A 12,407-nucleotide genomic window follows, 5' to 3' on the forward strand; every position below is an offset into this window, starting at 1 on the left:
AAATGAAAAGCAGATTAAAGATTTTTGTTAACTATTTATCTAATTATTTCTTTACTTGCCTTTGAATTCAAAAATAAAATATTAAATACCTTATTTGCTACAAAAAAAAAAATAAAAAAAATAAATAATCCATCGGCTACACTTGACTGATAGGTCGCATAGCCACGGTGGACAGGTCATTTGTTTTTCTTTTTCTCTCGAGGCTCGCTGCTCGCTGCTCGCATGTGTGTTCTTCTCCGCATCAAACGCTGTCGTTTGTAGTCACTAAATTATTTCAACACTTTTTCTCCAAATCTCACCGAACGTTTTCTTCTTCCTTTCCGTTTTCCCGAGAAAAATCCATTTTCTCTGGTTCACCTTCTTTTTACCCGCTTTAATCCAGCGATTTTTCATTTATCCGGCTAACAAACTAACTTCTTCACGAACACACACATTTATGGATCGGAGGAGGGCGGGTAGCCCAGTGTATGGTCGCCAGTGGAGCGAATCATCGAACAGTACGGAAGCGACATCTCCGGCGATGTCTCCTGCTCACCGGAAGCAACTCGGAGGTGTCGGAGGTTTCTCCACCGTCAAACGGACTCAGAACGTAGCTGCCAAAGCGGCTGCTCAACGATTGGCTAAGGTCATGGCCTTGCAGAACAAAGACAACGGAGACGAAGATGATGAAGACGAAGACGAAGATCTAAGTCTCAGATTCGCATCTCCTTCTCTTAAACCTGCTCGTCATGCACCTTCTTCTCTTTCCTCCACTGGAAGCAATAGCAGCAACGGGAATAGTAATTTTCCGGCGGTTTCCTTCGCTCCCCGAAATAGATCGCCGTCGCCTGCGGTGAATTCCGTCTCCTAGCTTATAGAATTATTTCAGATCAGCTTGATTTGATTATGTTATCAACTGTTATTTTCTGGGCTTGGTTTTAGCTCTTGGTGAAGTTTTGGTTCTTTAGGGCTAATTGGTCTCTCTTTTGTATTGCTTTGATTAGTTAGGCAGAAACTTCGCCGAACAAGTGCCATCAGTGCGTTCTGCTTCGACCGGAAGGCCGTCAATCTCTGCTAGATCCACGACTCCGTCTCCTAATCTAATGCCGCCTAGTAGGGTGTCGGTGAAAACTCCGGTTTCTATTCCTCCACTTGATCCTCCAACTAGGAACAGAGATAAAAGGTGATGCTTTCTCATTTTGAAGTTCTTAATTTCTTATTATAGTTCTCAAATCTTGTTAGTCAATTGAACATGTGGCTTAGTTGAATATGTCAAAACCAGTTTGGTCACTCATTGGTTGACCAAATATTTGTCCTCAAAAGCCTAATAATAGAGTTTGCTAGAAAGGTTCATGAGAAATGAGTTCCTTGATCAAAGAGATTTATCCACCCTGGAATTGGTTGTGTTGCTTACGTTTGATTTCGGATATTTAATGTTTTTAGGTTTTTTGCTGATGTACCATCAGTGAATTCAAAAGAAAAGGGTGATCAGCGGGAAGCTTCAGCTCTTCGTGATGAGGTATGTGATTGTTACTTTTAAACCTTTGGAGTATCTGGTCAATTTTAATTACATATTGGCAATTATAGTCAAATCAGAATTTGTGTACCAGTCAGAAGAGTTGACTTGAGGCTGATTCATTTTTAAATGCAGCTGGATATGCTACAAGAGGAGAATGAGGTTGTACTGGACAAGGTTTGATCTCTGTCACTGAGTTTTTTATATATGATAGATCTGTTAACTTCCGTTGTGCATAACATTCATACTTGATTACAGCTTCGTCGTGCAGAAGAGAAAAGGGTGGAAGCAGAAGCTAGGGCTAAGGAGCTTGAGAAACAGGTTTTTGAACTTTTTCTTTTGAGCAAGTTGCTTGAGTAGTGAATTTTGTTATTGATGCTGTATCTTGAAATTCTGAAGGGGAAAAAAGTACTCCACTCATTTAAATCTCTTAGTATATCTTGTTGAAGCAGACTCCCACCCCGTTGTTTCTTCTACATCCTTAGATTTGTTTTAAGGAGAAAGTTTAAATATGAACCATTCTGTCTAGCATATGCAGATAATAAATTATCTTGTATATTTGAATTATACTTTGAAATACATATTTCTAAGTATTGGCATCTGTACAAGGTTTCATTTGTTTTTATTTTTGGTTTCAAAAGGTTGCCTCTCTTGGAGAAGGAGTGTCTCTGGAGGCAAAATTGTTAAGCAGGTGGGAGCCTTTGCCTTCTTTAGCTTCTCTTTGTTGTTCTTTTTTCCAGAATATATGGTGGTTGTATTGATCGCTCACGTTGAATTGTGTGTCTTTCTATAGGAAGGAAGCAGCATTGCGTCAAAGAGAGGTTAGTGTGAACTGGAGTGTCTTAGTGCTCAGATGTAGTTTTCTCTTCGTCGAGTTTCTTTCTCCACCATTCTGATCCTATATGAAAGTTTTAAATAGACACTTTTTGCAAAACATAGAATTTAAGCTGTGCAGAAAATTTGTACCTGTTACAGGCTGCTCTAAATGCTGCAAAACAGAAAAAGAGCGGGAAGGATGAGGAAATTGTTTCCCTACGTGCAGAACTTGAGGTAAGGTACACTGATGTACTGATGTACTGATTCCATGAGATGTACCACTTTTAATTGCATGAAGAAATCATGTCTTATTTTTCTGTCCTATGTTCAGAATTTGAAAGACGAGGCTACAACTGCTGCAGAACGACTTCAGGAAGCCGAATCCGAAGCAAAGTCTCTTCGCACAATGACTCAAAGGATGATTTTAACACAGGACGAAATGGTTTGTTGATAAAGTTTGGGTCTTAAAATCTACTAATCATTCATTTAGAAGTTTCTGAATTTATGAATTGTTGAATTATCTAGGAAGAAGTAGTCCTGAAGAGATGCTGGCTTGCCCGGTATTGGGATTTGGCTGTACAACATGGTAGGTGGTTCATCCGTATCTAAACAAAAGAGTTTATTGTCTGAACTAAAGAAAATATTATTATGCTCCAATAGTAATTTAAGACACATACTTGTGATGTGGTAGTTATACATCAAGTTCACAGATATTTGCTTTTTCTATGGTGTACTTCTGTAGGCATCTGTGCGGATATAGCACCATCTAGGCATGAGCACTGGTCAGCATTGGCTCCTCTTCCATTTGAGCTCGTCACCTCTGCAGCACAGAAAGCCAAGGAGTTATCCTGGGATAAAGGCTCGTCTAATATCTGCTATAGTTTAAAATGTTAATGTTATACTGTTGCTTGAAAAATGTTTAATTACCGGCATATGAAATAACGCAGGTGGGAATGTTCGGAGTAAGGTTGCTAGAGATTTGACTGATCTTACCGGAGAAGGAAATATTGAAAGTATGCTTTCAGTTGAGATGGGATTGAGAGAGCTAGCATCATTAAAGGTATCCACGATTCTATCTGAGTTACCTATAAGTGTTTGTCACCTAGCATAGATCTCCAAGGACAATGGTTTAAAGTTTCTTCTCTTTTATAAAATTCAGGTTGAGGATGCTGTCGTGCTTGCATTCTCCCAGCAGAGAAAACTGAGTTTGGTTCGTCAAACTGTTTCTGGTATGTATGTTTTTGCGAGCTATAACTGCAGTAATGCGCAGTGACAAATATATGCCTTTTGTTCTTTTTCGCTTCTGTCCTTAGAAATTAGAATGTTTAAACTAAGTCTGAGCCTATGAGCAATCTGTTTTCTGTATAGATACTTAACACTTGTAAGAAGGCATAACTAAAAGCAAAATTTTAAGCTTTTGTTTTCTCTTTATCTTACAGACTCCAAAGGTCATGGAGAATCCAGATTTATTGATGCATATGGTAAGGATAAAATTCTCCCTAATCCTCTAAGATAGAAGTCTTTTCGTTCTTTTACTTTTTGTTTTCCACCCTTAGTAGAGGTTCTTGGGGCCGAACCCTCAGCACCTTGAATGTTGTGTAAGGGATGCACTAAGTATACCTGCATCTTTGACAAAAAGAAAAAAGACAAGAGTATAGTCTTTTGACATAGTGCATGAGTAGTTGATTTAGTAGAAAAAATAGTTGAAAATAATGAACCTGAAAACTCTTGGACTGGCTTAGAGATAGAACTATTGATGTAGCGAACCTAATAGGATTTTTCTGTGGTTTCAAATTTTACCTTTGCCCTACACATATGTTTTTCGTATGTAGACGTAATCAACCATATCATGAAAATGTTCTTACAATGTTCTCATGCTGTTTAAAATGCAGAACTGGGCGAAGCGGAACAAGAAGATGTTGCCTTTAAGCAGGTACTTTTTTAATACATATACACTCACGGTATACACAAACGTAAAGCCCAAATCTTCCATCAATTCACTTGATTTTGATTCGACTACACTTTATCCATGTTGTATATCATTATCACATAGATAGATAATATATCCTAGAAAAAGTAACCACATCGATTCATCAATTGGAACGCATCTGGATATTGACGGAGTTTATGAGTCCAAACAATGTGGATCTTTGCTTATCACTTCAAAATAAGATATTGTCTTGATTCCTACAATATATAATGCAGGCATGGCTGATGTACTTCTGGGGCAGAGCAAAGTTACACGGTGTGGAAAAAGACATCGCAGAGGAACGCGTCCAGTTGTGGATCAGCCGTAGCAGCGGGAAATCTCAGACAACCTCTCATGATGCCTTGGATGGTAAAATCAGACTTGGCCATTTTGTTTCCATTTCTTATTTTTGCTTGAGTCAGGTTCGGAATGATAAATTAAAGTTTTCCATTTTGCTCGTTTCAGTGGAAAGAGGGTTGATAGAGCTCAGGAAACTGGGAATAGAGCAACAGCTGTGGGAAGCTTCTCGAAGAGGAATCGATCAGCTTCCGTCTCCTACTTCTTCGAATCACGAACTCGATGCAGATTCATAGTAAAGTCTCTTCCCTTCTCTTTGATAAAAGAAATTTTCGTTTTTGTATATTTCTCTTCATGTAAGTTTCACGAAGAATCTGTGTGCCATTGTTTTCTTCTCTCTTTTTTTGCCCCCTTCTCACAGTCGAGTGTGTAAGCTTTGGTATTCTTATTTTCACAATTAAGTCCAACAATTTTGGATAAAGAAAGAAAATCAGAGTTACTCCAAAAATAAGATATCGAAAACACTGATCCCAATAAGAATCAGTATTGCCCTTGCTGTGTAATATAACCTGGTTGAAGTCTTATGACAGAAGAAAACCATGCTTCGAAGATTGGATATAATCATATGTCATAGAAGTATTGAACAAGTACCATCTACCAGTGAATCTCTGAGTATCTGACACTCGCCCCTCTATTCAACTTACCAAATACTGCATTCTTTTTGTGGGAAATGCTCCATGCTTACCAAATACTGCATTCTTTTTGTGGGAAATGCTCCATGGTTCCGAACAATCAATATCCCAATCAGAAACAAAGAGATTAAAGTACAAATACGAATTAAATGAGACTCAAATTCAATAACACTTCAGGGAAGACAGAAGGAAAAATCTCTAGAAGAAGAACCCTTCTACAATATTGGAAGTGGATCTTCCATGACATCTTCAGCAACAAAACCACCAGCACGTCCATTGGTACCATTTAACACAACCACACTTCCTTCGGCATCCACATCAACAATCACAGAATCTCCTTCTTTAATGTCCCTTGAAAGCATCTTCTCCGCCATGCTATCCTCCAAAAGCCTCATAATCGCTCGTCTAAGCGGCCTTGCACCATAACTCGGGTCGAATCCTTCATCCACCACTCTCTCTTTAAACCTCTCAGTGACCTGAAGCTCAATCTCTTTGACTTCAAGTCTCGCCACCACTTCTTTAAGCATTATATCAGCAATCTCCTTGACTTCCAGCTTCGTCAACTGTCTGAAAACAATCATCTCATCTAACCTGTTCAAGAACTCTGGTCTGAAATACTGTTTTAGTTCCTCCGTCACTAAGCTCTTGATTCTGTTGTAGCTGCTGTCTTTCTCGTCGTGGTCGAGATCAAACCCAATTCTTCTACCACCTTTTTCGATCACACTGCTTCCTACATTTGAAGTCATGATGAGAAGCGTGTTCTTGAAATCGACAGTTCTTCCTTTGCTATCAGTTAGTCTACCGTCTTCTAGGATCTGAAGCATCATGTTGAAAACATCAGGATGGGCTTTCTCGATTTCGTCAAAGAGAACAAGTGTGTAGGGCCTGCGTCGAACCGCCTCAGTTAACTGACCTCCTTCTGTGTATCCTACGTAACCAGGAGGTGAACCGATGAGTTTTGAAACCGTGTGTCGTTCCATGAACTCACTCATGTCAAGACGGATCATCGCTTCTTCTGAACCGAAGTAGTAAGCAGCCAAGGCCTTGGCAAGCTCTGATTTCCCTACACCAGTTGGACCAGAGAAGATGAAACTGGCGATAGGACGGTTTGGGTTCTTGAGTCCAACACGGGCACGGCGGATAGCCCGACTGATGGCTTTGACAGCTTCATCTTGTCCAATGACTCTTGTGTGAAGAGTCTGCTCCATTTGGAGAAGACGGCTAGATTCATCAGACGAGACTTTCTCTACTGGGATTCCTGTCCAGGTGGCGACAATGTGTTGGATGTCGGATTCCGTGACAGTAGGACCTCCTTCCTCAGCTTCATTCTCCGCTTTGGTCACTTCTTTGCCTTTAGCTAAAACAGCAGCTATCTCAGCCCTGAGCTCTATCTCACGGTCGCGATGAGAACCAGCCTGTAGCAAAAAAGAACTCAGTCTCACGAGCTGTAAATATAAATCTTCGGGTGTATGGAGAGTAAGAAAAAAACTCAATGTTGATACCTTCTCAAAGTCTTGGCCTCGCACAGCTTCATTCTTCTCCTTAGTGATTTGCCTGAGTTGCTTTTCAAGCTCTCTAGCTTCCTCAGGAACCTAAACAAACCAATACTTTCTCTGAATCAGCTCACGTAGCTATCAAAACACATATTTCTTGGTACTGAGTGAAACAATGAAAATATGAATGAACCTGAACATGGCGTAGCCGAACCCGAGACCCAGCTTCATCAATCAAGTCAATCGCTTTGTCGGGAAGAAACCGATCACTGTCCATTCAAAAGAAGAAGCTGGGTTGAGATTATGCTGCGTTTTGTTCTGTGTTGCTTAAAGACTGAAATAAATAAAAAGACAAAAACCTGATGTACTGATGTGACAATTGAGCAGCAGCAACCAAGGCCTCATCAGTGTACCGAAGTTTGTGGTGGATCTCATATCGCTCACGCAGACCGTGCAAGATCTGTATAGCTTCCTCTACAGTTGGTTCAGGTACCTTGACAGGCTGGAACCGTCTCTCCAATGCCGGATCTTTCTCAATGTGCTTCCTGTACTCATCCAATGTTGTTGCACCAATACACTACCAATAATAAAAATAAAAAAAATTTAGTAACTTGAGTTTCCGGTTCTAAAAATTTAATTTACATTTTGACATAACTACACCAATAAAAAGTAAGAAAAGTTACCTGTAATTCACCTCTTGCAAGAGCTGGCTTTAAGATGTTAGCAGCATCGATGGCACCTTCAGCGGCTCCTGCACCGATCAACGTGTGCACTTCATCAATAAACAGAATTATGTCATCACTCTGCCTGATTTCCTCCATAAGCTTCTTCAATCTTTCCTCGAATTCTCCACGGTATTTCGTTCCAGCCACTAGAAGACCCATATCAAGTGTTATAACCTGACAAAAAATGTAAAAGGTACATTACTTGAAGCATATATACACACACACTCTAGCTAAGTATCTTAAATTTCATTATTAATTAATGAAATAATGGGAGAATATTTTACCGTCTTCCCCTCAATTGTTTCAGGAACATCACCACTAGCAATTCGCTGTGCAAGTCCTTCAGCTATTGCTGTCTTACCAACTCCAGGTTCTCCAATAAGACAAGGGTTGTTCTTGGTTCTTCGAGCCAAGATCTGGACCACTCGTTCGATCTGAGGCTGTCTTCCAACAACTGGATCCAGTTTACCCTGCAACAGGAAGTGAAAAATATTTATATTCAGCAGAAACCTTCAGGCATTAACATGACATTCTCTTCAAAATGAGTAAGGATTTTAATTACCTCCTCTGCTAGTTTAGTTAAGTTAGTCCCATACTCTTCTAGTGTTGGCATTTTGCTGTTACTGCTGCTTCCTCCACCAACGCTTGCTGTGACTTCATTGTTTTCCCCAACCATACGTATAACCTGAAAAAATGTTATATGAATACCAAAAATGTTATCACGAAATGGTTTACTAAAACAGGACATTATTGTTATAGAATCCAGAATTAGTGCATTTACCTGCGTCTGGATATTACTAGGATCTGCACCCAAATTCTCCAAGACACGAGCTGCCACACCCTCTCCTTCACGAAGAAGACCAAGCAAAAGGTGCTCTGAACCAATGTAGTTATGCCCTAGAATTCAAATAACCAAAAGTTACCAAATTGATAAGAAATGGTTAGTTACATCAGTAAAAAAACACCACATAACACGCTACAAACCTAAAAATAATTAAATAGCAACAGATCCGTACCAAGTTGTCGAGCTTCTTCTAGTGACAACTCCAGGACACGCTTTGCACGAGGAGTAAATGGGATCTCCACTGCCACAAAACCACTACCTCTTCCAATGATCTTTTCTACCTCTACACGAGAATCTTTAAGATTGATCCCCATGGATTTAAGAACCTTTGCAGCAATCCCAGTCCCTTCTCCAATTAGACCCAACAATATTTGCTCAGTCCCAACAAAGTTATGGCCAAGTCTCCGAGCTTCCTCTTGAGACAGCATAATAACCTTAATTGCTTTCTCGGTAAACCGCTCAAACATGGCTTTTGGTACACATCGCCTAGCTTTTTCTATCCGAGATGAGATATTAAGGTTAACCTTAGAAACGAAATCTTGATGACTAGGCCTTGCCCTAAAATCCAATGCATTGGAAGCCCTTAACCCTGTGAAGCACTGAATTTTCAAAACAGGTGCTTGTAAACTGAACATCATCTTCACACACCCTCTTGGGTTTCTGTATCCTTTAGACTGCACATGCCTTCCGGGACAAACTAAAGGAGCTGTAAAATGAGCTACCAACCTACCCATATTGTGGAGTTGGAGGCTGCAAATGGGTCATGGTAAAACATAAGTTCTAGCACTATATTGGCTAAAACCANAAAAAAAAAAAAAAAAAAAAAAAAAAAAAAAAAAAAAAAAAAAAAAAAAAAAAAAAAAAAACTCCGATAAGTTTTGTGCATTCATTGAGTGATTAAGAAAAACACAAACATCATACAATGACAAAGCTACACTAAATCGAAAATATGTGCATACAGGGAATGCTGATAATAAACAAATGCCAAACACTGATACTTAGATCCTATTGAACCAAAAACAGAGAACAGAAAGAGCTCAAGGCACATGAACACACCATTTCAATTCACCAGCTAAGAGCAGTCACGATTTAGCAAAAAAAAGCATTCAACTTTAAACAAATCTATACGCGAATACACAACCCTAATCTCAAAGTAATCATTTTTTTTTGGCAAATCAACACAACCAAATGAAAAAAAGTACCCAGATTCCTGAAACACAAAAATGAAACCACCAAAAGAAACAATCCAAATCACCATGAGAAACAGAAGAAGAAGAAGAAGAAGAAGAAGAAGAAGAAAAACTCAACCTTTAAAAGCTCACACAACAAAGAAACAGAAGCCTTTTAAAGAACCACAATAACAAATGAAGAAGAAACAGACTGATAAAAAAGAGAGTGAGTGTAGCAAAAGAACAAGGGTTTTTTTATTACCGTCGACGCCTTTGGGGATAGATAGAGAAGTTGCGAGAAAGCGAGAGAGAGTCCTTTTTACTGGTCGGCCCGTCTGAGGGAAAGAGATAGGAGGAAAGGAAAGCGAAGAGACTATTTCTCTCTTTTTATCTACTCTTCTCCTTCTCTCGCCCCATCGCCGCCCTTCATAGATTAAACCACACACACTCACCTACCAAAACTGCATCTCAACCGTTAGATTTACACAGAAGCATTCCAAACCGTCGGATGTAACTACTTTTATAACGAGTCAACCTCAATGAGAATCTTGTTCCCAAAGATAAGGGTTTTGTAAATTGAGTTTAAGATCGGTTTTGTCCGAAAACTCCGTCAAACCGGAATCAAATCAAAAGAACATAATTAAACCGAATCTAAACCAAAATCAAACCGATTTATCATTATATAGTTTTTTGTTTTTTTTCATATAATCCACTTTCATTGGCTAGAGAGAGATTGTAACGGTGTCGTCGTCGCCAAACGATTGATTTTTGCATTTGAGAGCTTCTTCCTCCCAAAAAAAGGTTCCTTGATTGATTCTCAGTGCTCTCTTTTGCGTGTTTCAACTTCTTTTGTTCTTTAACGATCTGATCCCATGTCTTTGTTTCTTGTTCGATTGTGAATTTGAGAAAATGGCGATTCGAGATCTATCTATGTATTATACGTTTTTTTTTCCCCTCAGTTTGAACTGATTCGGAAATGTCAAGAGATCAGATCTATTCGTTGATAGAGTCTTTGGGGGTTTACGATCTTAATTCGTTTACATCAGATTTGGCTTAATTCTGTATGTTCCTCCTAACTGAGATGTACGCTCTTTAGCAGAGTCTTTGGGGGAGGTTGTTTAATTATGTGTTCTTCTGAGTTTTAATGGCTGATCTTTTGAATTTGAGACTCTTGCAAATGGGATAGTTATACTGTGAATTGGTTTTTATGTTTTTGATTTCAGTTCACTTTCTGATTCCCGAAGTTTCCCATTTTACGTTTGGTGTTTTACCTTTTTTTTTCTTATAACTTAGTATGAAGATCGGTTTTGATAAACTTGTTTAGAATATAGATTGTTTATGGAAGAGAGGTTTGAATACTCTGTTTGTGAGATTCATTCTGTTTGGTAACTCAATTGATTGATAGCATCAATCTTGTGATGGAATCGTGGAAATTGATGTGCGTGTGTTTCCTGCTTTCCTATTCTATAAGGGCTTGAGGTTATATTATTACTTGGATTCTTGTGAAGGATAAAGAACAGTTGATTAACGTTATATTGCTTGCTTGTTCAGGGCACAACGAGAATGGAAGAAGAGTATGAGAGTCGTCGAATGAGGAGATGGGAAGAGTTGGACACTGACATCTTAGTAAGAATTTTCCAGAAGTTTAGCGTCTTTGAGCTGACTTCGGGATTAGCTCATGTTTGTAGAGGATGGAGAGCTGCTTGTTGCGATCCTATTCTATGGAAGACTCTTGATTTGTCACACATGAGATCTAGTTTCATCAAGATCCCATTAGAGCCTTATGTCTATGTTGAACGCCGCTCTGATGAGGCCCTGACCCGCATCCTGAAACTTTCCATGAACCTTAGCGGAGGAAACACTAGGACCTTGATCTTCCATTTTAACTTGTTTCTGAGTGATGATCAGCTTACTTACACCGCTGAAAGGTATGTTTGTTTTCTTACTTCCCTTAAAAGAGTCTTCCACATTGTTCCATCAAAGCATGGCCAAAGTTCTGGTTTAGGTTTAGACACTACTCATCAGTTTTAGACAAAATATTGTTAGGTTTTTGGTTTGGTTCAGGTTATATGCCCACTCTGAGAATTCCTGAATTGCAACTGAGTTGAATCTTCTAAATGCTAAAAGATTTTAAAATTGGATGTACTCAATTTGTGCAGGTGTCCAGGGTTGAGACGGGTCGTCCTTCCAGCTTGGAACAGAATAAAGAAGACGGGTATATGCAAAGCTATAAGGATCTGGAATGATCTAGAGTCACTAACAATGCCAAGCATCGCAAACCCGCCTTATCTCTTAACAGAAATAGCCAAGAACTGCAAGAACTTTAAAGAGCTCAAGATCATGGGTCCATTCGAAGTCTTCTTTGCAAACACGCTCATCACTTGCCTCCCAAACCTCAAAATCCTCAGCCTTAGATGCTCGGCTATAAAGCGGGAAGCGCTCGTGAAAATCCTTGACGGATTACAGAGCCTTGAAGTGCTCAACATATCACACTCTCACCTGGTGGAGTACAACAGTTGGCAACCGCAGCAGAAGGTGATTGTTAGGGAGCTCGATAAGACGATAATGGAGAAAACAACGAGGTTGAAGAGGTTTTTGACTTGTATGGAGCACAAGACGTGTTTGATGTGCCAGAGGACAGAGAACGATGAAGGGATAGTGAGATGGTATAAGTACGAAGAAGGAGAGTGGAAGGTTGATGAAGTGAGTTCTCTTCATCTTTGATGTTTTTTTTGTGATATTTTTTCTTTGTGGAGACTTAACTTCTTCTTGTTCATTTATACTTGTTTGAGTTGCTTTGTGAGTTGTTTTGATGTGAACGATATTATGTGTATATAATGTGTAGACGTTGTATGTAGTGATCAACTTTGACACAAAATAGGAAAATAAAACAATAAACTTTCAATA

The 12,407-nt window shown here is 39.3% G+C and overlaps 3 protein-coding genes across 7 annotated transcripts; 2 read left to right on the plus strand and 1 right to left on the minus strand.

The window, feature by feature from the left end:
* Window positions 193-4,978, plus strand: LOC104791110 (coiled-coil domain-containing protein SCD2-like). Its single transcript, XM_010516919.2, has 17 exons — window positions 193-832; window positions 984-1,162; window positions 1,423-1,498; window positions 1,631-1,672; window positions 1,754-1,816; window positions 2,137-2,186; window positions 2,289-2,316; window positions 2,471-2,545; window positions 2,643-2,753; window positions 2,837-2,897; window positions 3,054-3,170; window positions 3,259-3,371; window positions 3,471-3,540; window positions 3,751-3,792; window positions 4,204-4,244; window positions 4,517-4,649; window positions 4,746-4,978. The coding sequence occupies exons 1-17, from the start codon at window positions 437-439 to the stop codon at window positions 4,871-4,873; spliced, it is 1,725 nt and encodes a 574-aa protein (XP_010515221.1). The 5' UTR covers window positions 193-436; the 3' UTR covers window positions 4,874-4,978.
* Window positions 5,167-9,922, minus strand: LOC104791109 (chaperone protein ClpC2, chloroplastic-like). 2 transcript variants are annotated; one of them, XM_010516916.2, is made up of 10 exons: window positions 9,763-9,922; window positions 8,504-9,081; window positions 8,269-8,384; window positions 8,050-8,172; window positions 7,772-7,957; window positions 7,446-7,661; window positions 7,122-7,339; window positions 6,956-7,031; window positions 6,772-6,861; window positions 5,167-6,684 (listed from the first exon to the last, which is right to left on the minus strand). In XM_010516916.2, the coding sequence occupies exons 2-10, from the start codon at window positions 9,063-9,065 to the stop codon at window positions 5,485-5,487; spliced, it is 2,787 nt and encodes a 928-aa protein (XP_010515218.1). In that variant the 5' UTR covers window positions 9,066-9,081; window positions 9,763-9,922; the 3' UTR covers window positions 5,167-5,484. The 2 variants fall into 2 exon arrangements, with proteins under 2 accessions (XP_010515218.1, XP_010515219.1); XM_010516917.2 differs by lacking the exon at window positions 9,763-9,922 and adding an exon at window positions 9,640-9,743.
* On the plus strand, window positions 10,201-12,407 carry LOC104791111 (F-box/LRR-repeat protein At3g48880-like). 4 transcript variants are annotated; one of them, XM_010516920.2, is made up of 3 exons: window positions 10,201-10,301; window positions 11,052-11,428; window positions 11,660-12,365. In XM_010516920.2, exons 2-3 carry the CDS (start codon window positions 11,064-11,066, stop codon window positions 12,222-12,224), a joined length of 930 nt encoding a protein of 309 aa, XP_010515222.1. In that variant the 5' UTR covers window positions 10,201-10,301; window positions 11,052-11,063; the 3' UTR covers window positions 12,225-12,365. The 4 variants fall into 4 exon arrangements, with proteins under 4 accessions (XP_010515222.1, XP_010515224.1, XP_010515223.1 ...); XM_010516922.1 differs by lacking the exon at window positions 10,201-10,301 and adding an exon at window positions 10,308-10,583 and having other exon boundaries at window positions 11,660-12,407; XM_010516921.1 differs by lacking the exon at window positions 10,201-10,301 and adding an exon at window positions 10,308-10,561 and having other exon boundaries at window positions 11,660-12,407.

This window comes from Camelina sativa, chromosome 6 (assembly GCF_000633955.1).
Source record: "Camelina sativa cultivar DH55 chromosome 6, Cs, whole genome shotgun sequence".
In the NCBI taxonomy this organism is placed as follows: Eukaryota; Viridiplantae; Streptophyta; class Magnoliopsida; order Brassicales; family Brassicaceae; genus Camelina; species Camelina sativa.